Here is a 27,439-nt window from a genome sequence, read left to right as displayed (position 1 = left end):
TTGGCGGTCCAACCGCCTCTCCCCTTCTTAAGGTTTGCCAGCGAGCTGTCCCTCTCCTCTCCAGTCCTTCAGCCTTTGTGCCCGAGGGGGCACCTTTATTATGGTGCTATTGTTCCTGCCTCAACTACCTTCTCTGACAGCTCATTACATATACCCAGCAAGCTCTCAGTGAAGAAATTTGCCCCTTATGTTCCTATTAAATCTATCTCCTCTCACCTTACACCTTTGTCCTCTGGTTCTTAATCACCCTATCCTGGGATTAAGACTCCTTGCATTCATCCTCTTTATTCCTCTCGTGATATTATACGCCTATATAAGCACTGCAATTGGCTAGTAGGAAATAACCAATCTTTCCTTCTAGAAACAAAAGAAAGCATTGGTACATAGGAACATGGCTAAGCGATATAGGTGGCGGAAGGTTAATAACACATATGGGGGAGTTTGTATAGATACACAAAATCACCGTATCTAATGGGTGGCATGCTAACCCATCCGGCACGTGTGCGTTACGAATCCACCTCACCTCCCTTAATCGGAGAAGATACAAGGGGAGGGAATGGGGAAAGTGACCGGGGACCTGATGGGGCAGGGAAGTGGTGAGATAGGCGAGCTAGGCGCTGAACGCCGCGGGGAGGCCGCGGTGGAAACGATCTACAGATAATCTACGGCCTTACCCTCGTCAGCCTTCTTGGTTACTTATTCAAAAAAACTCCATCAAATTCACGAGACACTATTTCCCAGGTACAAAACTATGTTGACTATCCCTAATCAAATGAACATGAGAATAATTATTGGAGAAATTAGTAAATCGTCATGAACTGACAACTTCCATCGCAGTGTTTTGAAGGAGGGAGCTTTGGAGAATTTGGATACACCAGCTTTGATCAAATTTCCTCCGGTTCTAGTATGTTCTTGCATGTTGAAAGGGAACAACTTTCTCTCCACCATTGAGAGAAAAAAGGGAGAGGTTCAAAGGGGAAACTATAGACCAGTTATCTGGATGTGGGTGGAAGGGAAAATACATTAGCTAATTAATCTAGCCCAGAATATCTTTAGTATGTGGGAGGAAACTGGAATGCTCACCAGAAACATGCAGAGTCCGGGGAAGAATGTACAAACCACACAAAAAACATCTGATGTTAGGGTCGAACATCAGTCCCTGGAGCTGGAAGTGTTCAAAATGTAAGATAAGAAAAGTGGAATACTCCCTAAAAAGTTGCTTCACGCCAACTTAGTTCACATTAAGTTCATATCATTCACATATAAGTTCACATTTGAGAATGATAGATTTTTACTCCCCAAATGTTTTGAGATGTGGGACAAAAACAGGTGGTGGGGTTAGGCTACCGATAAGCTATGACCCCATTGAACGATAGAACAGGTTTGATGGGTTGAATGGCCTGCCATTTGTTGGAGGCTTGCTAGATGGCTGCCATTGGTGGAGTTAATGTAATGGGGTTTGCACTGGGTTGAAATTGGGCAAAATGTTTTGGAAGGGTGAGAGGACAGCAGAAGGATATTATAGTTGGGCGTAGTGCGAGGCCAAGGAGGGATTTAAACTTAGGGATGTACATACTAAATGTTAGGCAGTGGAGGATTAGCAGTCAGTCTGCAGGTATATGGAATGAGCTTTGTATAAGACAATGTTTAGACAGTAAGGTTGTGTATGAGGTGAGATTTGCACAGTTAAGAATGGGAGATCTGTCCAAGAGACAGTTGAAATATGGTGCTGTTCCTGGGAGCTTGATGCCTAACGAGCTGAGGTAGATGCAGATGAAGGGAATGCCGGAGGTTTTCCAGATGGTTCAATGTGGGGTTAGACTCTTAACTTGGGATAAACAGATAACTGAGACTGCACAGTCTGAGGCTACCAGGGAGAAAAATGGATTTGGCAATGAAGATGTGGAACTTGTGGAGTCAAGGATGTCATATACCAGCCAGTAATATGCTAATAGTGGACATTATTTTCCATAGTACCCATTGAAATCCATAAATAGTATATGATCCTACAGAAGGTACAATTAAAGGTCAACATGGAAATGGTTGGGCTTGAAATCATTCTTGGGTTTTTAAAAGTAGGTACAAGCTAAAATCAATGTGGGGTCCGGTAACATTCAGTGCAGCTAATAACTTTCTGGTAACCACTGGTTCTTTATTCTCCAGCATCCCATCAGTCATAAAGGCTTACGGAGCTCAGCTAAAGGCGAGTGCAGCAATGGTGCGTTTACGACTCTATGACATCCTGGCTCTACTGCCTCCAAAGACCTACGAAGGTACTAAAGTGTGATTCATTCTGCCAGTTCAGATGGATTATTCAGACTAATCACACATCCCAGCCTTCAGTACATATATGATGCTTCTGGTATTGTTCAAATGTGATGAGGGTTTTGCCTTTACAAACTGTTCTAGCTGTGAGCTCCTGATTTCCAGCACTTTTTAATGAAAAATATTTCCGCAAATCCCCACTAATTCCTCCACTTGTTACCTTAATTTTAATGGTGAATAAGCCCTTCCTGTTCAGCCTGGCAAGAACCTTTGAAATTTTATACGTCAAATTAAATCTCCTCTCTGCCTCGACTCGTCCAAAAAAACAATTCTCAACCCCACCACTCTAAACTCTCCTAGTCCTGGCAATGCCCTCGTAAATCTGTTCTGCACCGTCATTGATTGTGTAGTGGTGACCAGGACTGTACAAGATATTCGAGCTTTGAGTGTTTTATTAGTTTCCAGCATGATCTTCCTGTTCTTGTATTCTGTACCATGCCTTGTCAACCATCTCTAACCTGTGGATTTGTATTTGCACTGCAATACAACAGTGTTCCTGTACAGTACTGTTCAGTACCCTCCTTCTGCAGGTCACTATCTTATTTGCCTTTCACAAAATTGCCACTCCTCATTCCTGTGTAGGGAAATTTCAGCTGAATTCTTGGTAAGATTTCAAAATGTTTAAAAATTGCAGATGCTAGAAATCGGAATTAAACAGAAAATGTAGGAAATGCTCAGCAAATCCGTCAGCGTCTGTGGAAAGTTAAAAATAACATACGGTCTGACACCCTTGATTAGAACTAGAAAAGAGATACAGCAGTTAATTTTAGATAAACGTAAGTTGTAGAGAAGGGATAGGTTGAATGGATTGGAAAAAGGGAAATCTGGGGTAGGTCAGAGCAGGAGTGGACTGGCCGGCAACTGGAACCAATAATCATGATATTTCTCAAATATGCAGAAGACATGATTGTGAACACTAAATGCAGTGCATGGGAATGGACAAAGTACCAGTGATTTGCTGCTCCACCTGTTAAGGTCCCTGGATGGTGCAAAGCGAAGCAGTAAAAAAAGACCATAGATTCCGGCTGCTCAGCATTTTAATTCTCCACCTCAGTCTCACTCTGATCGATTTATGGCCTCCCACACTGTTACACATTTGGGCGTGTTGCAGCCTTTTGGCCTTGATACCAAATTCTTCAGTGTTTGGTAACTCTTTGTTTGTATTAGAAATCACCATTTCTGCCCGTCATGATCACATTGAATGGCGGTGCTGGCTCGAAGGGCCGAATGGCCTACTTCTGCACCTATTGCCTATTGTCTATTGACTCTTTCTTTCTCCATTAGTACAGCCTGACCTGCTGGGCATGATCCACGGCCTTGTGATTAGCAACACATTATTTACTAGAATGTTGCCTGGGTTTCAGCAACTAAGTTACAGAGAAAGGTTGAACAAGTTAGGGCTTTATTCTTTGGAGCGCAGAAGGTTAAGGTGGGACTTGATAGAGGTTTTTAAAATGATGAGAGGGATAGACAGAGTTGACGTGGAAAAGCTTTTCCCACTGAGAGTAGGGAAGATTCAAACAAGGGGACATGACTTGAGAATTAAGGGACTGAAGTTTAGGGGTAACATGAGGGGGAACTTCTTTACTCAGAGAGTGGTAGCTGTGTGGAATGAGCTTCCAGTGAAGGTGGTGGAGGCAGGTTCGTTTTTATCATTTAAAAATAAATTGGATAGTTATATGGTTGGGAAGGGAATGGAGGGTTATGGTCTGAGCGCAGGTATATGGGACTAGGGGAGATTATGTGTTCGGCACGGACTAGAAGGGTCGAGATGGCCTGTTTCCGTGCTGTAATTGTTATATGATTATATGAGTACACGGACAAAGAATTGTAATGTGCTTCTAACTGCCATTTGGTCTGATCTCATTTTATGACAGATATTCCCTTTGCTCTATATTTCCCTCCTGTTATCTTTTCCGCAAATTAAAATTATTATTTTTATCTCTATTTCCTGGTTCTGAAGAAGATTCTTGGACTTGAAGTGTGAGCTCTGTTACTCTTCTCACGGATGCTGTCTGATCCGCTGAGTGGTTTCAACATTTTCTTTTCTAATAAGATTTATTGGCAACTCTTTTATCTAACGCATGTGATCTCCACAAGGGTAAATCTTGACTACATCTGCTATGTTAGATCCTTTTAGTGATATCTTGGCGAGGTCCGTCTTCTCTCCATATATTTTAAAGAATAGAGACTATCTATTCTTCCATCTATTCACTCCATCTTCCCTCAACACCCTGTGTGACAGGTAGAAGCTCTAAATTCTGGTATCATCCTGGGAACCCATTTTGCTGCATTTGCCTCTATATCCTTTACATAATATGGAGACCAGAACTGTGGACTATACCAACTAATCAAACCACAGAGGCATTATAGTGCAAAAAAAGGGCCATTCAGCTCATCAAACCTGTCAATTCCATGTGGAGTGACCTCCTCAGTCCTGTTGCCCCATTGTTTCCCTAAACAGCTGCAGTTTTTGTTTTATTTTGAAATATTTATCGGGATTACATTTGAAAGGTACAATTGAATTTCATCCACCACAATATGCCAAGATTGTGCCCACGTCATGATACCAGTCGGTGTTTGAAACTAATGTTCCACAAGTTAATGGTTCATCAGTCAGGTCTGATAATTGATTCATTTGATGTGCACCCTGTTTAGCTAACTATATTTGCAGAGCTGTTCCTACTGACTCAACAGTGGTTTTAAATGATAAATGTAGTTTAAGAGCTGCTGCCACTAAGTACTTAACCACTGTTGAATTGGGAGACTTTGATCTGGCTTGCATGCAAGATAGCACAAATGATTATGACTAACTGCATAGAAATGGTCGTTGTAGCATTTATCTGTAGTTTAATTGAGATGTCAATATTGATAAAACTCTGGAGAATCTAAAATGATCTTAACTGTGTAATTCCTCTTTAGGAAGCTTCAACGCTCTGCTAAGGGAATTGGTTGCAGAATTTACATTGACTGACAATTCTTCCAACACAACCACTTCGCTGCTGCGGTCACTCTGTCACTATGACGACAGTGTCCTCCTTGGCTCCTGGCTTCAAGAAACTGACCACAAATCCATTGAGGATCAGGTAAGCTGTGAAAGAGCCAATACCCCTAAAACTAGCTACTTTATGTTGCTGGCAGAGCTCGCAAGAGCACGATTAAATTAATAATAACAGTTGTAGACATTTGGCAAGATGAAACATCTTGTGGGAGGCCAAAGTTTCTGAAACACTTGGGACATCTGAGAGCAGGCATAATGGCAGCCAAGTTCCGTACATTCAAAGATCCTACAAGTGGTGCAGCAATAGAGCTGCTGCCTTACAGCGCCAAAGACCCAAGTTCGATCCGGATTATGGGTGCTGTCTACATTCTCCCTGGGACCGCATGGGTTTCCTCCGGGTGATTCATTTCCATTCACACTCCAAAGACATCCAAGTTTGTAGGTTAAATGGCTTCGGTAAAATTGTCTCTGGTGTGTAGGATAGTGCTAGTGTACGGGGTGATTGCTGGTCGGTGTGGACTCGGTGGGATGAAGGGCTTGTTTCTGCGCTGTATCCCCAAATTCTAAAAGTCTACAGTCTAAAGTGGACATGCCCAAAGTAGTCAGATGATCAACATGAATGGTTGTTTGAAGGATACATGTAAGGGTGAATTTAGCATGTTGTCTGGTACTAGAGGTAGGTCAAGTGATGCCCTCTGGGAGAATAATGAAGCTGGAGTTGAACTGTGTTAGCTGTTGGCATTTTAACACTGCAGCTTTTGGCAAGATCAAATTAGATCTCTCAACAAGAGATATCTTTCTTCAGTTGGAAGCAAAAACATGTAAAGGAAATGGGGTGCAATACTTTCAATGAATAGGACCTGGAGGTTAAAAACCATGGATACCAGGGTAAATTTTCCACTGCTCTACATCCCAATTAACAATAGGAAAATTAAAAATGCTGCAAATAGTGTGTGGTTACCTATATGTTAGCTCTTTTACTGCTGGGGATGGAAGGGTGCAAGTCCTGGTGATAACAAGTTAATCACTAACAGTGGTAATTATTATTTGCCTGCAGGAGAATAATTACTTGTTGCTTTCTGAATTGTGAACAGGACGGGAAGTATTGCAACTCTAATCAAAATAAACAGCATGTTAAATTATCATTTCTTTTTCTCCCATTATGGCCTTGCCACTTTTATATGGTTTAGATTTACTGTTATTCCAATCTGTATTTTCCTTTAAGTTATTTAATATCTAGCAGTGTGTACCTCAGTCATCATCTCCAGTGACATGACTATATTTCTGTGCTGTGAATGCATGCAATCAATAATTAGGGTGATTCATTACCTCTTTTTTACTGTTTTGGTTGAGGAAAGACTATTGAGCAAGGGAGGGGTGAATTTCCCCTACTTTTACTTGCATCTTAGAAAGTGGAGAGTGCTTTTATGTCTCATCTGAAGGAATATGTTTGACTTTGCAATACTCCCTTAGTGTCACACTGGGCGAGGACCCAAATTATCTGGGCAACTTCCTTTACCCTTTGCATGTTACAGTATAGTTGTAGGTGAACACGTAGTGTATGCAAAAGACTGCAAGGAAAACTTGGTTGGGAATGTCCAACACTAGAGGGCATAGCTATAAGGTGAGAGAGGGTAAGTGTAATGGAGATATGCAGGGCAAGTTGTTTTTTTTTACCCAGGGTGGTGGGGGCCTGGAACGCATTGACAGTGGTGGTAATGGAGGCAGATACAATGGTGGCGTTTAAGAGGCTTTTGGATAGGCACATGGAAATGCAGGCTTTAGAGGGATATAGATAGGAGATGGGTCTGAAGAAGGGTCTCGACCCGAAGAGTCTGATGAAGGGTCTTGACCCGAAACGTCACCCATTCCTTCTTTCCAGAGATGCTGCCTGTCCCGCTGAGTTACTGCAGCATTTTGTGTCTTCCTATGAGGGATAGGAATCGTATCATTTTATGGATTTAGCATTTAGGATATGTTTCCACCAGTGAAAATGCTACAGTTTTGAGCTTGCTGTGCTACTGTTGACCCAGTGAAAGTTCAAGTTTATGGTCATGTTCAGCAGCTGCCCGTAGCCATTCTGTATTCTGGCGTTTGTAGATGGTGTTTATGTGCTTTGCAGTATTTTTGTGAGAAATATTTTGCCCCCAGGCCAAGCCACTTTACAGTGCTGTGTGGGGTAGCAGGAAGCAGTTTATTCAGATGAGAGAGCAAGACGATTAAATAAATTGGGCGTGGAGGAAACAGTCACTGCTTTGAGGAGAGATAACATGTTGGAACGGATTTCAAACAAGATTTATATGTTGAAATATGAAAAAGATCAATCATTCAGGGAGAGAAGAGCAGTAAAGAAACCTCAACGAAAGTGGTAATTGCCTAATGTGACCAGGGTACTAGGTGGAAAAGAATTCCTAAATAAATTCAGAACTTTTTCTTAGCAAGTATGTCTCAAGGGCAATACTGAAAAGTGTTATTTTTAAGGAAGGGGACTGGGCAGGTAAGAATGTAAATGCGTGAGCACTTGTGTGAGTATGATCACAATTCAGTTTGATTTACAGTTTTTATGGAACACGACATAGATAAAAATACCTTCTAAATTGGAGTAAGGCCAATTTTATTAATGTTCCTAGGTTTCATTAATTCCATTAATTTCATTAATGGCTTCATTGATTCATTTGAGAATGATATAAAATTAGAAGTATATAAAATTATGGGAGACATAGATAGGGCAGACAGTCAGAACCTTTTTCCCACAGGGTGGAAATGCCAAAGACAAGAAGGCCTAGCATTAAAGTGAGAGGAGGAAAGTTAAAAGGAGATGTGAAGGGCATGTGTGTTTTTACATTGATGGGTGCCTGGAACATGCTGCCAGGGGTGGCGGTGGATGTAGTTATAATAGTGGCATTTCAGAGTATTTTAGATAGGCTCATGGACATGCAGAGAATGGAGGGATGTTGATCATATGCAGGCACAGGGGATTAGTTTAACTTGGCAACATGTTTGGCACGGACATTGTGGGCCAAAGGGCCTGTTTCCTGTGTTGTACGGTTCTGTGTTCTATTGCACTGGTGGTTTAGCAAAGGTGGGCTGAAAACAGCAGCGTGAATATAAATCAGTCTCGGCTGTGGGAGGCGGAGTGTTCAGTAAACATACTCCAGCAGTGAAAAGATGTGAAATACCAGATGTAGAGCCCTCGGTGATAAGATGCATAGGGTTAAGTGGCCAATAAATGGGGAGCCTTTGTTAGACTGACAACTTGACACTGGCAGGAGCTGGAAGAATATAGTGAGTGTTGGAGTGAAATGAAAAGGAACATAAGCAAAGCAAAGGATATGGAAAAATATCAGCAAATAAAATCATAGATAATTCATAAAGTACATAATGAGCACGGAAGTAATGAAGAATAGCTCCTATTGGGCACCAATGAAGGGGCTGTGGCACTGGTAATGTCCTCTATGAATTATTTGTAACTGTCTGATAAAAGAGGGCACATAGAAACATAGAAATTAGGTGCAGGAGTAGGCCATTCGGCCCTTCGAGCCTGCACCGCCATTCAATATGATCATGGCTGATCATCCAACTCAGTATCCCGTACCTGCCTTCTCTCCATACCCCCTGATCCCCTTAGCCACAAGGGCCACATCTAACTCCCTCTTAAATATAGCGCACAATTCTGATATTGTTAAGGAGAGAAAATGTGAAATAGTTAATGGAGCAGACATTAATATTTGAAAGTGGAAAGTAGATAAAATGACAAATCCAAACTAAACTTAACCCCGGGTGTTTTAAAGTACAACGGTGAAGATTGTGGGGGTTCTGACCATTAATTTTTTTCATTTCTCCCTGGCTCCAGGAATGGTGCCAGGGGATTGAGGACTAACATTATACCATTGTTTTAAAAAAGAGTAAAGAAGAAATCTAGTTGTTGCAGCTAGTTAGTTTAACTATGATGGGCACATCATTGGAATCCAGTGAAAGGGAGAGAGTAAATCTTCATCTAGAAAGGTACAGATCAATCGGCATGAATTTGTTTAGGCTGTGTAATGTCTGACTAACTTGATAAATTGTTTCCGAGGGCAACAAGGAGGTCAAAGAGAAAGTACATTTGATCTAGTTTGTGATTTTAGTAAGTCTTTTGATGAGGTTTCATTTGGCAGGCTGAACAGAAGAGATGCATGGGATCTAAAAATGAATCTAAAAACAACAGGAAGTGAAGGGATAGTTGATGGGTATTTGTGGTTTGGAAGACCATTATCAATGGGGTTCAGTATTTGGTACCTTGCTTTTCAAAATAGCTGACAATGATTGGAACATAGAACATAGAACACAGAACAGGACAACGTAGGAACAGATCCTTCGGCCCACAATGTCTGTGCCGAACATGATGCCTACACATGATCCATATCCCTCCATTCCCTGCTTGTTGTACAGAGCCCTAGTGCGACCACACCTGGAGTATTGTGTGCAGGTATAGTCCCCTAATTTGGTCCCTATTCTTGCTATTGAGGGAGTGCAGCGTAGGTTTACAAGGTTAATTCCCGGGAGGGCGGGACTGTCAAATGCTGAGAGAATGGAGCAGCTGGGCTTGTACACTCTGGAGTATAGAATGATGAGAGAGGATCTCATTGAAATATATAAGATTGTTAAGGGCTTGGACACGCTAGAGGCAGGAAACATGTTCCCGATGTTGGGGGAGTCCAGAACCAGGGGCCACAGTTTAAGAATAAGGAGTAAGCCATTTAGAACGGAGATGAGGAAACACTTTTTCTCACAGATAGTGTTGAGTCTGTGGAATACTATGCCTCAGAGGGCGGTGGAGGCAGGTTCTCTGGATGCTTTCAAGAGAGAGCTAGATAGGGCTCTTAAAAATAGCGGAGTCACGGGATATGGGGAGAAGGCAGAGACGGGGTACTGATTGGGGATGATCAGCCATGATCACATTGACAAATCCAAACTAAACTTATCCCCGGGTGTTTTAAAATACAACGGTGAAGATTGTGGGGGTTCTGACCATTAGGACTCAAAGGACCAAATGGCCTGCTCCTGCACCTATTGTCTATTGCCTACCCAAAGGACTCTTACATGTCACTATTGTATCTTCCTCCAACACCACCTCTGGCCTGTGAGCTCCAGGCATCCGCCACTTTCTGCATATAAAAAATGATGCCTGCGCATCTCCTTTAAACTTTGCCATTACTCTCACCTTAAAGCTATGCCCTCTAGTCTTTGACATTTCCATCCTGAGGATAAAGGTTCTGCCCGTCTACCCTGTCTAGCCTCATAATTCTATGTACTTCTGTCAGGTCTTCCCTCAGCCTCTGACTGAAGACTTCAATCTAGTAGTAATGATGAAAAAGTTGACAGATGCTTGAAATTGCAGGAGTGATGAGATAATCTGGTCAATTGGACAAAAAAAGATGGCAGATGGAATTGAATCAGAGATGTATCGGGTAATCCATTTGGAAGATGCAACAATGCAGGTCAATTTAAAATTAATGGGGCAATGGGATCTTGGAGTAAATGACTGGAGACCCTTTGCACTGGGGTCCTTTAGATGTTTCAGAAGCATGGAGATGCTTTTGTTAGCCATAGCATTAGAAGGGTAGGGAGGTTATTTCAGAACTGTATAAAGTGCTAGTTGGTCTTCTGCTTGAATATTGTACATAATTCTGGTCACCACAATACACTTATAAGTACATTTCCAGGATTGTAACAACTCTGCTGCGGGGTTATAAAGGAGGAAGTTGGAGCAACATAAGAGGACATGATCAGAAGTTTATATTAACGGTGCCTACAGAATATAGGCTGACACTCCCAATGGTATACAGCACCGAGTAGTACTGCATTATTGAAGGTACTGTTTCTTGTAAATAAGACACACTGAGGCCCCTGATGTGATTCCCACAACATGCTGATAACTAGAGCATCAGTAAGCAACTCGCTAATAATCCCTCAATCAACATCAAAGCAATATAGAAGCACAATATTGCAGATCTTGAAAATCAGCGGGGTCTGCAGAGAAAGACACGGATTTATAGTTTCAGGGGAAGACTATTCTTAACAGCTTGTCCAATTGGTAATGTGTTTTAGTTGATTGACAATAACAAACAGAAATCTCCTTCCATTTTCTTTCCCAGCTCCAGCCCAACAGTGCATCTGGAAGTGGGGCCCTGGAGCACGACCCGTCCTCTATCTACCTGCGTATCCCAGTGGGTGAAGCGGTGCCTGGACCCCTGCCCCTTGGAGTGTCTGTCATTGATGCCTCAGTTGCCCTCTTTGGTGTGGTGTTTCCACACGTCTCTTTCAAACATAGGCAAGTGCTTGATTTGTGGAACTGGGTATTTATGTCCTTGAAGCTTTGGAGCACGAAACATTATGTTTTGAAGACTGTTATTTTTTACATCCTGTCCATTAATTTTGCATGGAAATTGTAAACTGCAGCTACATAACAGCCTTGATAATTTGTCATTTGGTGGAATTGAAGGAGGAAGAAGCCCTCTTCAGACACCACTTTTACACTGCTATTTATGTAGAGAGGTCCAAGAAGTATAAGTGCCTTTACTGAAAAGCAATCCCCACTAAGCACACAGCTTGTATCTGGCAATATCCAGTTCATTCTGTAACCCCCCCTCCCCGCTGCCTCAATCAACAATCTGGTGACAACCTTTCCTGTCTCATTTTTGTCCAAAAAAAGCCCTTTTCATTTGCATTAATTTTCAGAAATCACAAGTCAGTATTGGGGATATGATTGTTCCATGTAGACAAACCTAGAGTTGCATAAGTTTAGCAGTTGGCAGGGATAGCAATACTGCAAACTTTGTGCCGCCTGTGTACAAAATTGGATCATTTGGAGAGTGTCTGACGCCAGTATTTCATTCCATGGTGATTTTACTTTACTCAATGTTGAGTGAGCTATTATGTTAACCTCAATACATGCATCTGCTCAAAGTGGTGCATATGGTCTTGTGTAGAAGGACATCTATGCACATTTGATCGGCTAGCTGAGTTGATTAACAGATTAGGTTGGCATTGCTCTGGACCTCTTGCTCAATCATGATAATAAATTAGAGGTTCTTTGGTAGAATTTTCTTTGTTGTTTTCTGCGGGTGTTTTGGTGGTTGTAATGGCCTTGCGTTCCTTGAAATAGATCAAAATATACTGCTGCAATAAATGTTATCAATTACTGCACTTCTAAAATTCCATCAAGGGAAGTCAGCACAATGGTTTATTGTTTCAACCAAGTATTATATTGTTACCTTTGATCCTGCTAGCTAGTTAAGCTGTAGCAGCTACACATCTATTTTTGGCCATTAGTAATGTCGGGAAGATTCCTGGTTTGAGTTTGACAAAAGCAGGAGTTCACACAGAAAGATAAGTCTCTAACTGAAGTGTTCCAAGGGACAGGCCAATTCTTATCACTCCAGTCTTGCATGTTTACAGAATTATGATGTTTGACGTATAAGAAGGTAACCATTTTATGTTAGAATAGTACACTGTAGACTTCATCTTGTCTCTGTGGGGAAAATGGAAGTTATTTTCTCTTGCACTGGAAGAAGGTGATATCAATCGTTATGGACAGCACTAAATGGAGGGGAGCGAGAGAAACCTGATAAAAAAGAGCAGTAAAGTTCTGCCATCTTATTTTGATTTAAAACCAATGTGTTTTTGAGAAGTAAACATGGGAATGGAATTGGTAACTTGAGCTACTGAAGCTGGAGCCAGTGTCACTGTGTTGTATTTATATCACGGGGATGGATCCCCTACTGATGTTTTTGGTCACCCTGGGTACACAATGCAAGCCATGGCCACCTGGTTTTGCTGGAAACAGTTATCCTTTAATTAAGATAGGTTATGCAGTACATCAGACTCGACCATAGGGAAATTAATCATTTAACTACGCTGACCTGGTTTGACTGCCTAATCAAATAGAAATCAGTGCTCTTGTACAACAACAGAAGGGTATGAATCAGCATCAGCAGTTCCTTCCTACACAGAAGGGTGTGAGTAATTGGTACTGAGTTCCATTAGCAGAATTGAAGTTGTTTGTTTAAAGAAGCAGAATTTTCTGCATGATGTAGAAAAGGAAGATCCTGCCTTTGCATCTTGTTTGCAGGACATTCCAAAGGGCCACAGAGCCATTAAATGACGTTGGTCTGTTTCTGTGAGTACGATGAGGCTGGGCACTTTTGATCCTGGGATGTTGTTTCCTGTGGTGAGATTTGAAACACGCCTAAAGCATTGTTATTGGATCAAGAAAAAAAATGAAATGGAACTTGCAGACAAAGAATAGCAAGTGTACCATAAGCGACTACCCAGAGCGTTGAAGCTGACAAAGCCAGTGGATAGGAGAGCGCAAGAGATTTCCACAGATATGTCGTGAAGGTTTCTGGATGGAGTTGGATGAACCGTGAACTCTTTGGACCCAAAGATATTTTCCTGCTGGTTTCCCAATTGTCAAAAGTTTGTGATGGGGATCTGATGCATAGTGAAGAATGCTATACTTGAAAGATTTGTCTTTAATGGCACCAAGGGGCAGAAACAAAAAGATGCTTGAGCGAAAGTGGTGGAGAGATGAAGGAACAGATTAGATTGTTCCTGTTTAGTGCTTTCTTTAATTCCCAGCCTTCACATATAGAACATAGAACATAGAAATTAGGTGCAGGAGTAGGCCATTCGGCCCTTCGAGCCTGCACCGCCATTCAATATGATCATGGCTGATCATCCAACTCAGTATCCCGTACCTGCCTTCTCTCCATACCCTCTGATCCCCTTGGCCACAAGGGCCACATCTAACTCCCTCTTAAATATAGCCAATGAACTGGCCTCAACTACCCTCTGTGGCAGAGAGTTCCAGAGATTCACCACTCTCTGTGTGAAAAAAGTTCTCCTCATCTCGGTTTTAAAGGATTTCCCCCTTATCCTTAAGTATACATCAAATGTCCAGTATTTGCTGGTTTAGACAGATTCATCAATACCCTGACACCGCAAATTCACATCTGGCCCAAGCAAACCAAAGAATTTAAGTACTTTTGTCAGACCTCCGTGGGTTATAAATGAGAGTGTAAATTTATTGTCTGCAACGTTGGCCATTGTGAACTTGGGCTGTCAACCAATTGTACGTACTGAGCTGTCTTCTAGCAGAGATCCCAGACAATTTTGCTGTGGTTAAATAAAACGCTCAGAGCAATAAAGCCATGGTTTTATCACAAGCACCGTCCCTTTCTGTGTTTTCAATAACATAACCATTGGAGAAATACTTGGCTACATAATTGTTAACATTAATATTCGTCCCGACGATGCCTATTGATAGGTTGCTGTTTCTTCAGGCTCCAAATGTTGGATCATTTTGCTGAATGTATCAAGCAGGCAAAGGGTGTTCGTCAACAGGCAGTACAGATTAATATCTTCACTGCTGTGCTTAGTGCACTAAAGGTAGGGCTATTTCATTGTTGCACGGTAGTAATTCTGTCGTATATTATTGCCTGTGAATGTGGAACTCCAGAGGGCACCATTAATGATTTTTTTTTTTCTTTCTTTAGGGTTTAGCCGAGAACAAGAGTACTCTGGGCCCTGATGAGGTGCGGAAGTCGGCCCTGGCACTTGTTATGGGAGTTCTCGACAATCCCAATCCAATTTTGCGATGTGCTGCTGGGGAAGCTTTGGGAAGGATGGCTCAAGTAGTCGGAGAGGCCACCTTCATAGCCAGGATGGCCCAGCACAGTTTTGACAAGTACGCCCTGTTGTGACATAGGAGCCTCAGTCATTGACATTCCCAATGCCTTGTTCATTATACTCCTCTCCCACCCAAACTTGTTCCTTTCAAGAGTCATATTTTACGTAATTCATTAACATTAGTGTTGGTTTATTTTTATTACGTGCACAAGAAACGGTGGAAAATACCGTGTTTTGTGCTAACCAGACAAATCATACCACACCTGAGTACAATCAAACCATACACAAGTAAGTAGGTAGTGCAAAAGAGAAGGGAAACAGTGAAGAATTTAGTGTTACATAAAGTGCAGATAAGGAAGAGCAAGTGAAGCACCAAGGTTGCAGGTCACGGTGGCACAGCGTTAGAGTTGCTGCCTTACAGCGAATGCTGCGCTGGAGACCCGGGTTCGATCCTGACTACGGGAGCTGTCTGCATGGAGTTTGTGTGTTCTCCTCGTGTTCTGCATGGGTTTTCTCCGAGATCTTCGGTTTCCTCTCACACTCTAAAGACGTACAGGTTTGTAGGTTAATTGGCTTGGTAAATGTAAAACAAAAAGTCCCTAGTGGGTGTAGGATAGTGTTAATGTGCAGGGATCGCTGGTTGGCGCGGACCTGGTGGGCCGAAGGGCCTGTTTCCATGCTCTATCTCTAAACTAAACCAAAGGTAAATCGGGCAATTGGAAATACATTCCTTAGATTAAGGAAGAACCTTTCAATAGTGAGATAATATCAGGGAAGAGGCTTTTCTTGAATATGGTGGTACGAGTTGTCAAGCTTTTGTAGCTTTTTCTCAACAGGAGAGGGGAGAAGAGGGAATGATTGTACCCTTTGATTGCAATGTAAATCAAACATCTTCCCAGTTCAGCAGGAGATAACTGATCTACTTCATCTAGATTTAAACTCTGAACCCAGTTCTTCCACGTTATATGAAATCTTACTGAGGGTAATAGCATGGTGCAAAATACAGTTTTAGCTTGAACGGACCAGGTTAATTTAAGAATTATTTATTTCCAGCATTGTCTATCACTAGATCTGTTGAAGTGTTTTGCCTAAGAAGTTTCTATTTTAATAGGTTGAAATCGGCTCGCGATGTGGTGTCCAGAACGGGCCATTCTCTTGCTCTTGGCTGCCTTCATCGTTATGTTGGTGGGATTGGTTCGGGGCAGCATCTGAAGACGAGCGTCAGCATTCTTTTGGCTCTTGCACAGGACGGCACTTCGCCGGAAGTGCAGGTAAATCATTCAAAGTCCAAATCCGTGCGCTGGTCCTGCTTTAAGCGGGGTTGTCAGTGTTGACTGTGTTTCCATTTCTTCAGACCTGGGCTCTTCACTCGCTGGCACTGATTGTGGATTCGAGTGGCCCCATGTACCGTGGGTACGTGGAGCCCACCTTATCGCTTGTCCTGACCCTGCTGCTGACTGTTCCCCCGTCACATACAGAAGTGCACCAGTGTTTGGGTCGTTGTCTGGGAGCTTTAATCACCACCGTTGGACCAGAACTTCAAGGTAGGCTGGCAGGGAAAGAGGTGGGTTGGAAACTACTAAAGGAAACGACCAAAACACCAACTTATCTTGCATTTTCAGCAGCAGGAATGTTATCAATACCTGATACTTTAGAAACATAGAAAATAGGTGCAGGAGTAGGCCATTCGGCCCTGCACCTGCCTGCCATTCGATATGATCATGGCTGATCATCCAACTCGGTATCCCATCCCTGCCTTCTCTCCATACCTCCTGATCCCTTTAGCCACAAGGGCTACATCTAACTCCCTCTTAAATATAGCCAATGAACTGGCCTCAACTACCTTCTGTGGCAGAGAATTCCACAGATTCTCTGTGTAAAAAATGATTTTCTCATCTCGGTCCTAAAAGACTTCCCTCTTATCCTTAAACTGTGACCCCTAGTTCTGGACTTCCCCAACATCGGGAATAATCTTCCTGCATCTAGCCTGTCCAATCCCTTAAGAATTTTGTAAGTTCTTTGAGTCGTGTGTGGGACAGTTGGGAGATTTATTGCACTGGGCTAGAAGGTTGTTGTTTCCAGTTCCAAAAGACTTGAGCACCGAATGAATGAATGATGATGAATGGATGGATGAATGGATGAATGAATGGATGAATGAATATGTTTATTGGCCAAGTATTCACATACAAGGAATTTGCCTTGGTGCTCCGCCCGCAAGTGACAACATAACATACAGTGACAGTTAAGAATGATACATAAAACATTAAACATTTTTAATTAAACATTATTGATTAAACATTTATTTAAAATACCAGAGCAAACGGAGGCTGCAGATTTTTGGTTATTGAGTAGAGCTACTACTCGTGGAAAAAAGCTGTTTTTATGTCTGGCTGTGGCAGCTTTGCTGAGAAAGTGCTATGTTGTCAGATGATGTAAAGTCTCATCTGCCTTCTCGGATGTGTGTGAGTAATCCTCAGAAACTGTGGGCAATTCTGACGTGTCCCCCTCCCTCACACTGCGGCAAATAGATTGTTTGAACATCCAACAACACACAAAATGTTGGATCTGTTGAAAGAGCAGCATCTGCTGAAACAGTTAATGTTTTGGGTCTGGGCTTCATTTGTGAAAATATATTTTTTGTTTTACGTTTCTGGCAACTGTAGTCTTTATTTTCTGCCTGGCACTTGCCTGCATGAAGACATAATGCTATAACAGTGACAGCAACTCAGAAACCTCCAGTGGGTTTTAAATACTTTAAAATTGCCCCAGCTGAAGCACGTTCTTTGTTGTTCTGACTCTTACTTGTTTTTTTTGTAGTCAAAATCCTATTAGTGCATTGATTCACTTTTTTGAAAATATATCCCCTTATTATGGAAACATAGAAAGTAGGTGCAGGAGTAGGCCATTCGGCCCTTCGAGCCTGCACCGCCATTCAATATGATCATGGCTGATCATCCAACTCAGTATCCTGTACCTGCCTTCTCTCCATACCCCCTGATCCCCTTAGCCACATGGGCCACATCCAACCTCTTAAATATAGCCAATGAACTGGCCTCAACTACCTTCTATGGCAGAGAATTCCAGAGATTCACCACTCTCTCTGTGAAAAATGTTTTCCTCATCTCGGTCCTAAACGATTTCCCCCTTATCCTTAAACTGTGACCCCTTGTTCTGGACTTCCCCAACATCGGGAACAATCTTCCTGCATCTAGCCTATCCAACCCCTTAAGAATGTTGTAAGTTTTGGAAATGTTTGTACCATTCAGAAATTGCCACAGTTGCATGGCATGCTGTTGCAATCTCCACCCAGGCTTTTAAATGGTATTTACTTCTTTCCAGGTAATGGAGCTTCCACATCTACAATTCGCTCTTCATGCCTCGTGGGCTGTGCCATCATGCAAGATCACTCTGATTCCCTTGCACAGGCAGCAGCCATATCCTGCCTTCAGCAGCTGCATATGTTCGCACCACGTCACGTCAATCTGTCCAGTCTGGTGCCCAGTCTGTGCGTAAGTGGAACTGAGCAAAGGTAGTGCCAACAATGTGGCTATGGCTGTGGCTCGGATGTGAAACATATTTGCCTTCTAGCCATTCCAGAGACGTGAGCAAATGATCCAGCGTTACCAATGGATGACTGAGGCCTCACTTTCAGAAGTGTTGTGACCTTCAGTGGTAGACTAATCTTGGTCCCATGCCCATTTTGCAGGGAGCTCTTCATGCAGACCTTAATCAACATCATTAAAACAGATGGTGCAGTGTTAGACTACAGCGCCAGAGACCCGGGTTTGATCCTGACGACAGTTGCTGTCTGCACGGAGTTTGTACATTTTCAATCAATCAATCAATCAATCAATCAATCAACCTTTATTGTCATCTTGCAAAGCAACAGCTGTACAGTGCAAAATGAAAAGACGTTTCCCCGTGACGGTGTGGGTTTTCTCCGGGTGCTCCTGTTTCCTCCGTAATCCAATGATGTACAGGTTTGTAGGTTAATTGGCTCGGTAAAGATTGTAAATTGCCCCAAGTGTATGTAGGATGGTGCTAATGTATGAGGATCACTGGTGGGCCGAAGGGCCTGTTTCCGCAATCTATCTCTTAGAAATATAAAAGAAGCAAGTGACCATTGTATACGATTGTTTATGGGAACTTGCTGTGCATATTTTTGCCGGCCGCATGTCCTTTTGCTTAATTGGCTTTAAAATACTTTAAGGCATTAATGCACAAAATCTCTGGGGAATGTCTCATCATTTGTACAATGTATATTGGAAAGCTGTGAGAAGTAGGACTATCCTGCTCTGTGTTCCTTCAGCATCAGCTGCAGTGATGGACAGAATAGTGGCCTTGTGTCTCTCCTTGTACACACCTACAACATGATGAAGGAGTCTTTGAGGAGCTAGAGAAACATTTGATGATGAAATTGTTCCATCATGTAGAGGTTCCCACATAACCTGAGGGCGTAATTATAAGATGGTCACTCATAAATCTAACAAGGAATTCAAAAGAAACTTCTTTACAATACAATACCGTTTATTATCATTTGATCCTCAAATGAAGTTCAAACAAAATTTGGTTTCTGCAGTCATACAACAAGGGAAAAAAAACCAAGACACACAATTAAAACAATTTACACGAACATCCATCACAGTGAATCTCCTCCTCACTGTGATGGAAGGCAAAGTCACTGTCTCTCCCTGTTTTCCATTCTTCTCCCGATGTTAGAGCCCCCGGCGGGCGATGGCAAGTCCCGCAGCCGTTAAAGCCGCGCCGGGCGATGTAAGGCCCCGCTCCGGGAGCTCCGAAAAGCGGTCTCCCACCAGCGAGCTCCCAATGTCACCGGGCTGGCAGCTGGAGCATTGCCGATAATGTAGGCAAACAAAGCGGGTGTTACAAATAAATTGAGAGGAAACATGATTAATCCGGAAGTGAGAGCAAAGGAATGGAAAGATACATTGATGGGCTTACATGAAGTATGCTGGGAGGAAGCTTGTTGAATGTAATAATAACATAGAGCAGTGGTTCAAACTACCTTTGTCTCGGTCATAAAGTTTGATGTAAAGATGAATATTTTAGACTCCAGAGTCAAATACCTCGATCCATTTTTGTGTATATTGAGCTCAGTACAGATCATGGATATCTACATTTATTTCACCTTCTGAACTCCCACCATCAACACAGGCAGTCGACGCCAGCTACTTTAGCTGATTGATGAGAGCAGTTCCCTTCCACAGGTCCACTTGTGCAGCTCTCACTTGCTGCTTCGAAGAGCGGCAGTCGCCTGCCTCCGTCAGCTCGCTCAGAGAGAAGCAACCGAGGTGTGTGCCTACGCCATGACTCTTGCGCAGAGTTCAGGAAGTAAGGAGAGCAGTGGCATTGGTGAGTACTCCCTGCTGGGGAAGGGGAGGATCTTTGAATGTGGCTCAGTGTATACATGTCGAAAACCAGCACATTGCATGCACCAATGTCCCCATCGTGATCGCCAATAAATTGGAGGCAACGGTAGGGCTTTTGGCCACAATTCAATAAGAGACTATAGCCACGTCCAGAGGAATTACCACCACTGTAGCCACTGTATCCATGTCCAGAATTGCAATGTTATCTCCAGGTGAAGGCAGAGTGATTCCTTCAGCAAAATGCAATGAGTGGAGGAAGATTATATCTTATGTATGATGTGTAAAATCACTCCACTGTATTTTGCCAGTGAAATGCTTCTTGAATTGTGTTTGGTAATTACACTTAGTCTGCCTTGGACCCGCTACTTGTCATAGAGTCATACAGTGTGGAAACAGACCCTTCTGCCCTATTTGCCATGACAACTATCAGGACCCATCTAAAGTAGTCCCACCTTCCTGCTTTTGGCCCATATCCCTCTAAGCCCACCCTATCCATGCAGCTGTTTAAATGTTTCGTAAACGTAGCTATAGTACCTGCCTCACTACCTCCTCCGGCAGCTTGTTCTGTACACCCACTCCCCTTTGTGTAAAAAAAGGTTTCCCCTCAGGTTCCCATTAAATCTTTTCCCCTTCGCCTTCAACCTATAACCTCTAGTTCTCGATTCCCCATCTCTGGGCTAAAAGACTTCCAGTATCTGATCAATTCCTCTAATGCTTTTGTACACCTCTATAAGATCACCCCTCATCCCCCTGCTTGTCTCAGCAGCATTAATGTTCACTCCAATCTAATGGTTGGTTAACTTCTTCACCTGGTGGTGGAGAGAGTGGTGTCTCGCAGCTGTGTGCTGATCATTGGGGCATAGATGTCAGCAATGAACACTGGCCCTTCACCTCACAGGGCTATGAACTGCGGGACGCAATATATCTGTTGCGTTTACAATGAGGTAAACGGCATCTTCAACACTTGGTCATGCTGCTGTGCGGCTGGCTTGAGTCAAGCACCAGCTCAGCCTCCAGTGTGTTTTAACTGTTGCACAGTGATGATTCCAAGAGTGTCGTTTGGACCCCAGTATACAAAGAGTTTAAGATGCATTTACATTGGCTGCTATTGCACCACTGGAAGGCGTCCTGACCCTTATTGCTATGGGTTGCACCTCAGCAACAGTGGGATCATTGCCCTTCCAGGAACTTTGATGTGAGAACTTTGGTTATGTGAATGGATGGAAGCTGAAGATGCTCTTGGAACAGAGGAGATTGTTAGGGGTTTGATAAAGGTATTTAATGTTTGTAAGGATTTAGATATAATACATAGAGAGAAACTTTGTCTATTGGTATGGAGAAGACATAGAATTGAAAATGTTACTAAATGCAACATTTATTTTTACAAAGGATGGTTAGGTTGTGAAATGTACTGGCAGGAATAGTAATGGAGACAGATTCTTGCAAGTGGATGTACAGGGAAAGTCCTTTGAACTTTCCCTTCTCGCCTTAAAGCTATGCCCTCCATTCTTTGACATTTCTACCCTGGGAAAAAGGTTTTCAATGTTTACTCCGTCTATGCCTTTCATAATTTAATATACTTCTGTCAAGTCTCCCCGCAGCCTCTGATGCTCAGGAGAAAACAGTTCATTTTTGTCCAACCCCTCTTTATAGCTAATGCACTCCAATCCAGGCAGCATTCTGGTAAACCGACACCCTCTCCAAAGCCTCCACGTCCTTCCTATAATACTGCCCTAACCTCTTTACAGCAATTCTAAAATCTAAAGTGTGTTTTGAAAACATTCATGGGAGATTGTCAACACTGATAGCATGGGGATGTTTTAAAAGTTTGATTTGACCAAAAACCACACTGAACTTGCTTTTTTTTTTCCACTGAAGCCATTTGGTCCACCTTGCACTTTGCCAGAATTTTGCAATTAACCCCACCCGCTTGCTTTTCCCAGAGAGCTACAATTGTTTTATTTCTCAGACCACCTTTTTGACTGAGAAATACAAGATAACAAATCTTTGCTTAAAGAAATTATCTAAATCTTCTATTTGGTTGTTTTGCCACTTGTATTAAAATTATCTGTTTTGATTAATAATTACTCGACCCTGCTGGTAGAAATAATGTTTCCCACATTATGCAATCAAAATAACTTAGAATTCTAGACATGCCCGTTCAATAGGTAGAATTCAGTGCATGCATAGTTCTTGTGTTTGCTTTGGTAGCCTATCTCTCTCTCTCTGTTTTAAAGACCTGATACAAAGCAGTTCAACAGGAATTTCCTGGTAATAAGTGTGATGTGACTGATACCTGCGCCTTCTTCCTTTAGATGTGAATATCACAGAAACGGGCCTGGAAGGGGTGTTGTTTGGCATGCTGGACCGTGAGACTGACCGCAAGTTATGTTCGGACATCCATGACACTTTGGGCCACATGCTTTCGTCCTTGGCAGTTCAGAAGCTTTCCCACTGGCTGAAGCTATGCAAAGGCGTCCTGGCTGCATCAACAGGTGAGTGGTTCATCGAAAAAGAAAACCCTTGATTTTTGGATTTGTTTCTATTCCTTGGCCTCTTCCCCTCCAACACTCCTGCTAGTGCCAATCCAGGCAAGGGTGCAATCCATGCATGGCATACACAATGCAAGTGGGAGAATTAGGGACATGGGAACAAGAGGAGGTTATTGCGACCATTAAGCCTGTTTTGACATCCATTCCTGACATGTACAATACAATAATACTTTATTAGCCAAGTATGTTTTGCAACATATGAGGAATTTGATTTGCCAAGTCAGTCATACAAATAAAAAGCAACAGAACACATAAAATATATTTTAACATAAACATCCACCACAGTGACTCCTCCACATTCCTCACTGTAATGGAAGGCGAAAAAAAGTTAAGTGTCTTCTCTTCTTTGTTCTCTTGCGGTTGGGGGCCTCAAACCTTCTGTTGACGGGGAGATTTTACTCCCGTAGCCGGCGGTCGGGCCCTCCGCGTCGGTGCGATCAAGCTCCCGCATCGGGGGCGAATCTCAGCTCCCGCGCGCCAGTGACCGGATCCCAGGTCGGGGCTTGTCGAACCTTCTGCATTGTTGGTCTTCCTGACATCTATGGTCTCTCTCCGATGTTTGTTAACTACTCACATTAGTTCACACTACTGCTCAACAAAAAGCTATAATAAATTTAGTTGACTCCGGGACATACATCTTTTGTAGGAACTGGTATGTTAACATGGCTTGATCTCGGGTATTGATGGTCCCAAAGTGTGTTTACAGATTGATGTTTCTATTTCCAAGGTCGCTTCCATGTTTTACACGTCAACTGTGGTCATTGGTAACAAAATAATTTAGCAATCCTAATTCTTTGCTTTTTTTGCCGAGTATTACTGGAAACCTCCAATAATTAGCCCTTTGAAACTGTTCCACTTTTCAATTCAGTAAAGGCTGATCTTAACTTCATCTACTTGATTCCATAACCTTTAACAATTTGTCCAATACAAATCTATCAATCCATTTTGACATTTTCAATTGACTGCCAATCTAAGCAGCTTTTTGCCAGGGAGCATTCCAGATTTCCATTTTTGATGTTTTGACATGTTGCCTGTTATCCTCCTGAAAACAGTTTGCCTTTTGTCCTCTTGTTCTAGATTCGGGCACAGCTAGAGAATCTTTTTAGCTGCCACATCAACATATTTAAGCAATGTAAACATTGTAGTGCATTAACTATAAAGAGAGATTGTCAACACTCATTAACACACAAATCTAATGCACGTGACGTGATCTAACTCTGTTGAGTCTGGCTTTTGTGCACTTGAGTGGTAATTCCTGCACTTGCTGACGGTTTCAGAGGAGAGATATGGAGTTTTTGCCCAACAATTTACACACAATAATCTGCCAACCAACATAATGATAATAACAATATTATCTATTTTATTGATGATCATTGAATGATGAACATTAGCCGAGCCTCAGGAGAGAATTCCCTTGCTCATTAAATAGAGCCGTGAGATAAATTTCTTTCCCACCTGACGGGGCAACTAGAACCTCACTGTAATATCTCATTATTGAGGTGCTGTCAGTGCTTACAGTCGTGTTGTCCTGAATTCTATATTCAGCTCTTCAATCTATTTTAATTTGGGATTTTCTCTCACAACTCTACAGATGCAGGTGCTGTAGGTCTGTTGGAGGCAACAAGGGATGAAGATGGGGAGAAGAAAGATGAAATGGACGATGAGATTATGTTCACTGGCACAGGAGATGATGAAAAATCAAAGCCTTGCGTTGCCCCGAGGTGGGCCACTCGCGTGTTTGCCTCGGAGTGTCTCTGTCGGATCATCCTTCTGTGTGAGACCACGGACAACATACACTTCGATCTCGCCAAGGCCAGGGCCATGAAGCAGAAGAATCCCAAATGTAAGTCTTGTTTGGTATCCATTCCTTCCAATGTGCCTCGATTTTTAAAAATCACTTGTTTTCAAATCTTTCTGGTGCCTGATAATAAGACCGAAATTGTACACAACACTTCAGATATCGGTTTGACTGGGGTCCTCTATAATTATAATAAGACATCTTTACTCCTGTACTTAAACTGTATAGCCATAAAGGCCATCATATGATTAACCTTCCTAATCATTTGCAACACCTGAATGTTAATTTTAATAACTTTTGTACAAGGAATCTTTGAACATGAACATCTCCCAATCGCTCACTATTTAAAAAGTTATTTAGCATTTGTTTTTTTTCTCCAAAATCAGTGTATGTCCCCATGTTATAAGAAATAAATGCAAGTTGTTTATAATGTACAGAACAGACATTTGAGCTACTCCCATCAATAAAGGAAATGATTAAAGTAGATGATGTGGAGCAGAGAGGCATGTTGGAAGACGGGAATTGAAGAAAGGGATGTGGAGGACATTGGTGTTATCTGATGGCCAGTATTTTGCTCTTTACACAGGTGACCTGTTGGTGTTGCACCTTTCTGACCTCATTCGCATGGCCTTCATGGCTGCCACCGACCACAGCAACCAGTTACGAATGGCTGGACTTCAGGCGCTTGAGGACATTATCAAGGAGTTTGCTTCTGTCCCAGAGCCCGAGTTTCCAGGCCATGTAATCTTGGAACAATATCAGGCAAACGTAAGTCCACATTACCAGAAAGCGCACGTATCATACTTTTAAAAGTGGAGATGTTTATGTAAACTTCCTCCCAACTTCTGCAATTTCAAGTTCTTGTGTCCACATTGACAGTAGGAGCTGCCCATGCAAATTTTTCAATTGCTATTGCAACTTCTTAATAGTGGAAACGCCAGCACATGCAAGTTTGCATTTTCTATCTAATGGATTTAAAAAAATGTATATGTTTACAATATGCATTTAATTATATGGATGCACTCTTGATATATTCCATCCTCTGTCTATTTAGTTTCGCCAAACTATTTATGGGATTTATGACTCTTTTGATAAATAAGAGATCCATTATTTTCAATTTGCAGAGATTATGGGGCAATTTGGATGGATTGATCTGAATGCCTTACTTGTATTTTATCATTCCTTTGTTATTATGTGTATCATTATGTTGATAAAATCGCAGCAAATCTCCAGTTTATGTTCATAGAGGGTAAAGTTTTGTGCATACTGTAAATTCACCCTCTATGAATATAAACTGGAGATTTGCTGCAATGTTATCACTTGTCTATTGACTACCAGTAAAGTTCTGCATCAACCATAAACCCTCGCAAAGTTGCAACTTAGTCTTTCTGCATGGTTTCATTTGAATCTCACGTTTCAAACACTGGCTATTGCTGATAAAGAACACCACAATGAGCTGAGAGGAGCACAATCAAATCTTTGCATAATATGAAATAACATCAATATTGGATTATGGGTTTGCACCACTCTCCGCAGAAGACTTCATGAACAGAAATACAGAGGCTACACTACAAGATGCAAACCACTGGTTAGCTGCAAAAATAGAATGGCCAGATTACAGTTTGCCAAGAAGTACTTAAAAGAGCAACTACAGTTCTGGAAAAAAGGTCTTGTGGACAGGTGAGACGAAGATTAACTTACGTCATAGTGATGGCAAGAGCAAAGTATGGAGGAGAGAAGGAACTGCCCAAGATCCAAAGCATACCACCTCATCTGTGAAACACGGTGGTGGGGGTATCATGGCCTGGGCATGTATGGCTGCTGAAGGTACTGACTCGCTTATCTTCATTGATGATACAACTGCTGATGGTAGTAGCATAATGAATTCTGAAGTGTATAGACACATCCTATCTGCTCAAGTTCAAACAAATGCCTCAAAACTCATTGGCCGGCTGTTCATTCTACAGCAAGACAATGATCCCAAACATACTGCTAAAGCAACAAAGGATTTTTTCAAAGCTAAAAATTGGTCAATTCGTGAGTGGCCCAGTCAATCACCCGATCTGTACCCAATTGACCATGCCTCTTATATGCTGAAGAGAAAACTGAAGGGGACTAGCCTCCAAAACAAGCATAAGCTAAAGATGGCTGCAATACAGGCCTGGCAGAGCATCACCAGAGAAGACACCCAACAACTGGTGATGTCCATGAATCGCAGACTTCAAGCAGTCATTGCATGCAAAGGATATGCAACAAAATACTAAACATGACTACTTTCATTTGCATGACATTGCTGTGTCCCAAACATTATGTTGCCCTGAAATGGGGGGAGTATGTATAAACATAGCTGTAATTTCTACATGGTGAAACCAAAATGTATAAAAATGGCTTTTATTAAAATCTGACAATGTGCATTTTAACCACATGTGATTTTTGTCTATTACAAATCTCAAATTGTGGAGTGCAGGGGCAAATAAATAAATGATGGGTCTTTGTCCCAAACATTATGGAGGGCACTATAAGTGTAGGATCATCAAAAAGATGATGGGTCTGTTTGTTACTTAGCAAACCAGCTCTTGCATGTGCTGCATCAGAGGATACAGAGAATGTATGGTGCTCTTGATAGTGCCGATACTGCCTGCCTTTGACTTGACATTGAATGACCTCCAGGAGATGTTATTCTGCTAATGCTTATCAAATG

General features: G+C 42.2%; 1 protein-coding gene across 1 annotated transcript in view; it reads left to right on the top strand.

Annotated features, from left to right (window-relative positions):
• The window catches only part of heatr5b (HEAT repeat containing 5B), a 101,415-nt gene that overhangs the window by 36,981 nt on the left and 36,995 nt on the right, over positions 1 to 27,439 (top strand). Inside the window, exons 14-25 of the mRNA XM_055635137.1 lie at positions 2,164 to 2,273; positions 5,248 to 5,411; positions 11,464 to 11,639; positions 14,653 to 14,758; positions 14,866 to 15,056; positions 16,110 to 16,269; positions 16,353 to 16,542; positions 18,338 to 18,507; positions 20,227 to 20,371; positions 22,704 to 22,883; positions 24,532 to 24,783; positions 25,325 to 25,506. Of these exons, the coding sequence (XP_055491112.1) occupies positions 2,164 to 2,273; positions 5,248 to 5,411; positions 11,464 to 11,639; positions 14,653 to 14,758; positions 14,866 to 15,056; positions 16,110 to 16,269; positions 16,353 to 16,542; positions 18,338 to 18,507; positions 20,227 to 20,371; positions 22,704 to 22,883; positions 24,532 to 24,783; positions 25,325 to 25,506 (2,026 nt within the window). The remainder of the gene's footprint in view (positions 1 to 2,163; positions 2,274 to 5,247; positions 5,412 to 11,463; positions 11,640 to 14,652; positions 14,759 to 14,865; positions 15,057 to 16,109; positions 16,270 to 16,352; positions 16,543 to 18,337; positions 18,508 to 20,226; positions 20,372 to 22,703; positions 22,884 to 24,531; positions 24,784 to 25,324; positions 25,507 to 27,439) is intronic.

This window comes from Leucoraja erinacea, chromosome 5, assembly GCF_028641065.1.
Source record: "Leucoraja erinacea ecotype New England chromosome 5, Leri_hhj_1, whole genome shotgun sequence".
Taxonomy (NCBI): domain Eukaryota; kingdom Metazoa; phylum Chordata; class Chondrichthyes; order Rajiformes; family Rajidae; genus Leucoraja; species Leucoraja erinaceus.
Note: the sequence above shows the minus strand (reverse complement) of the source record. Positions and strands in the feature narration are given on the sequence as shown.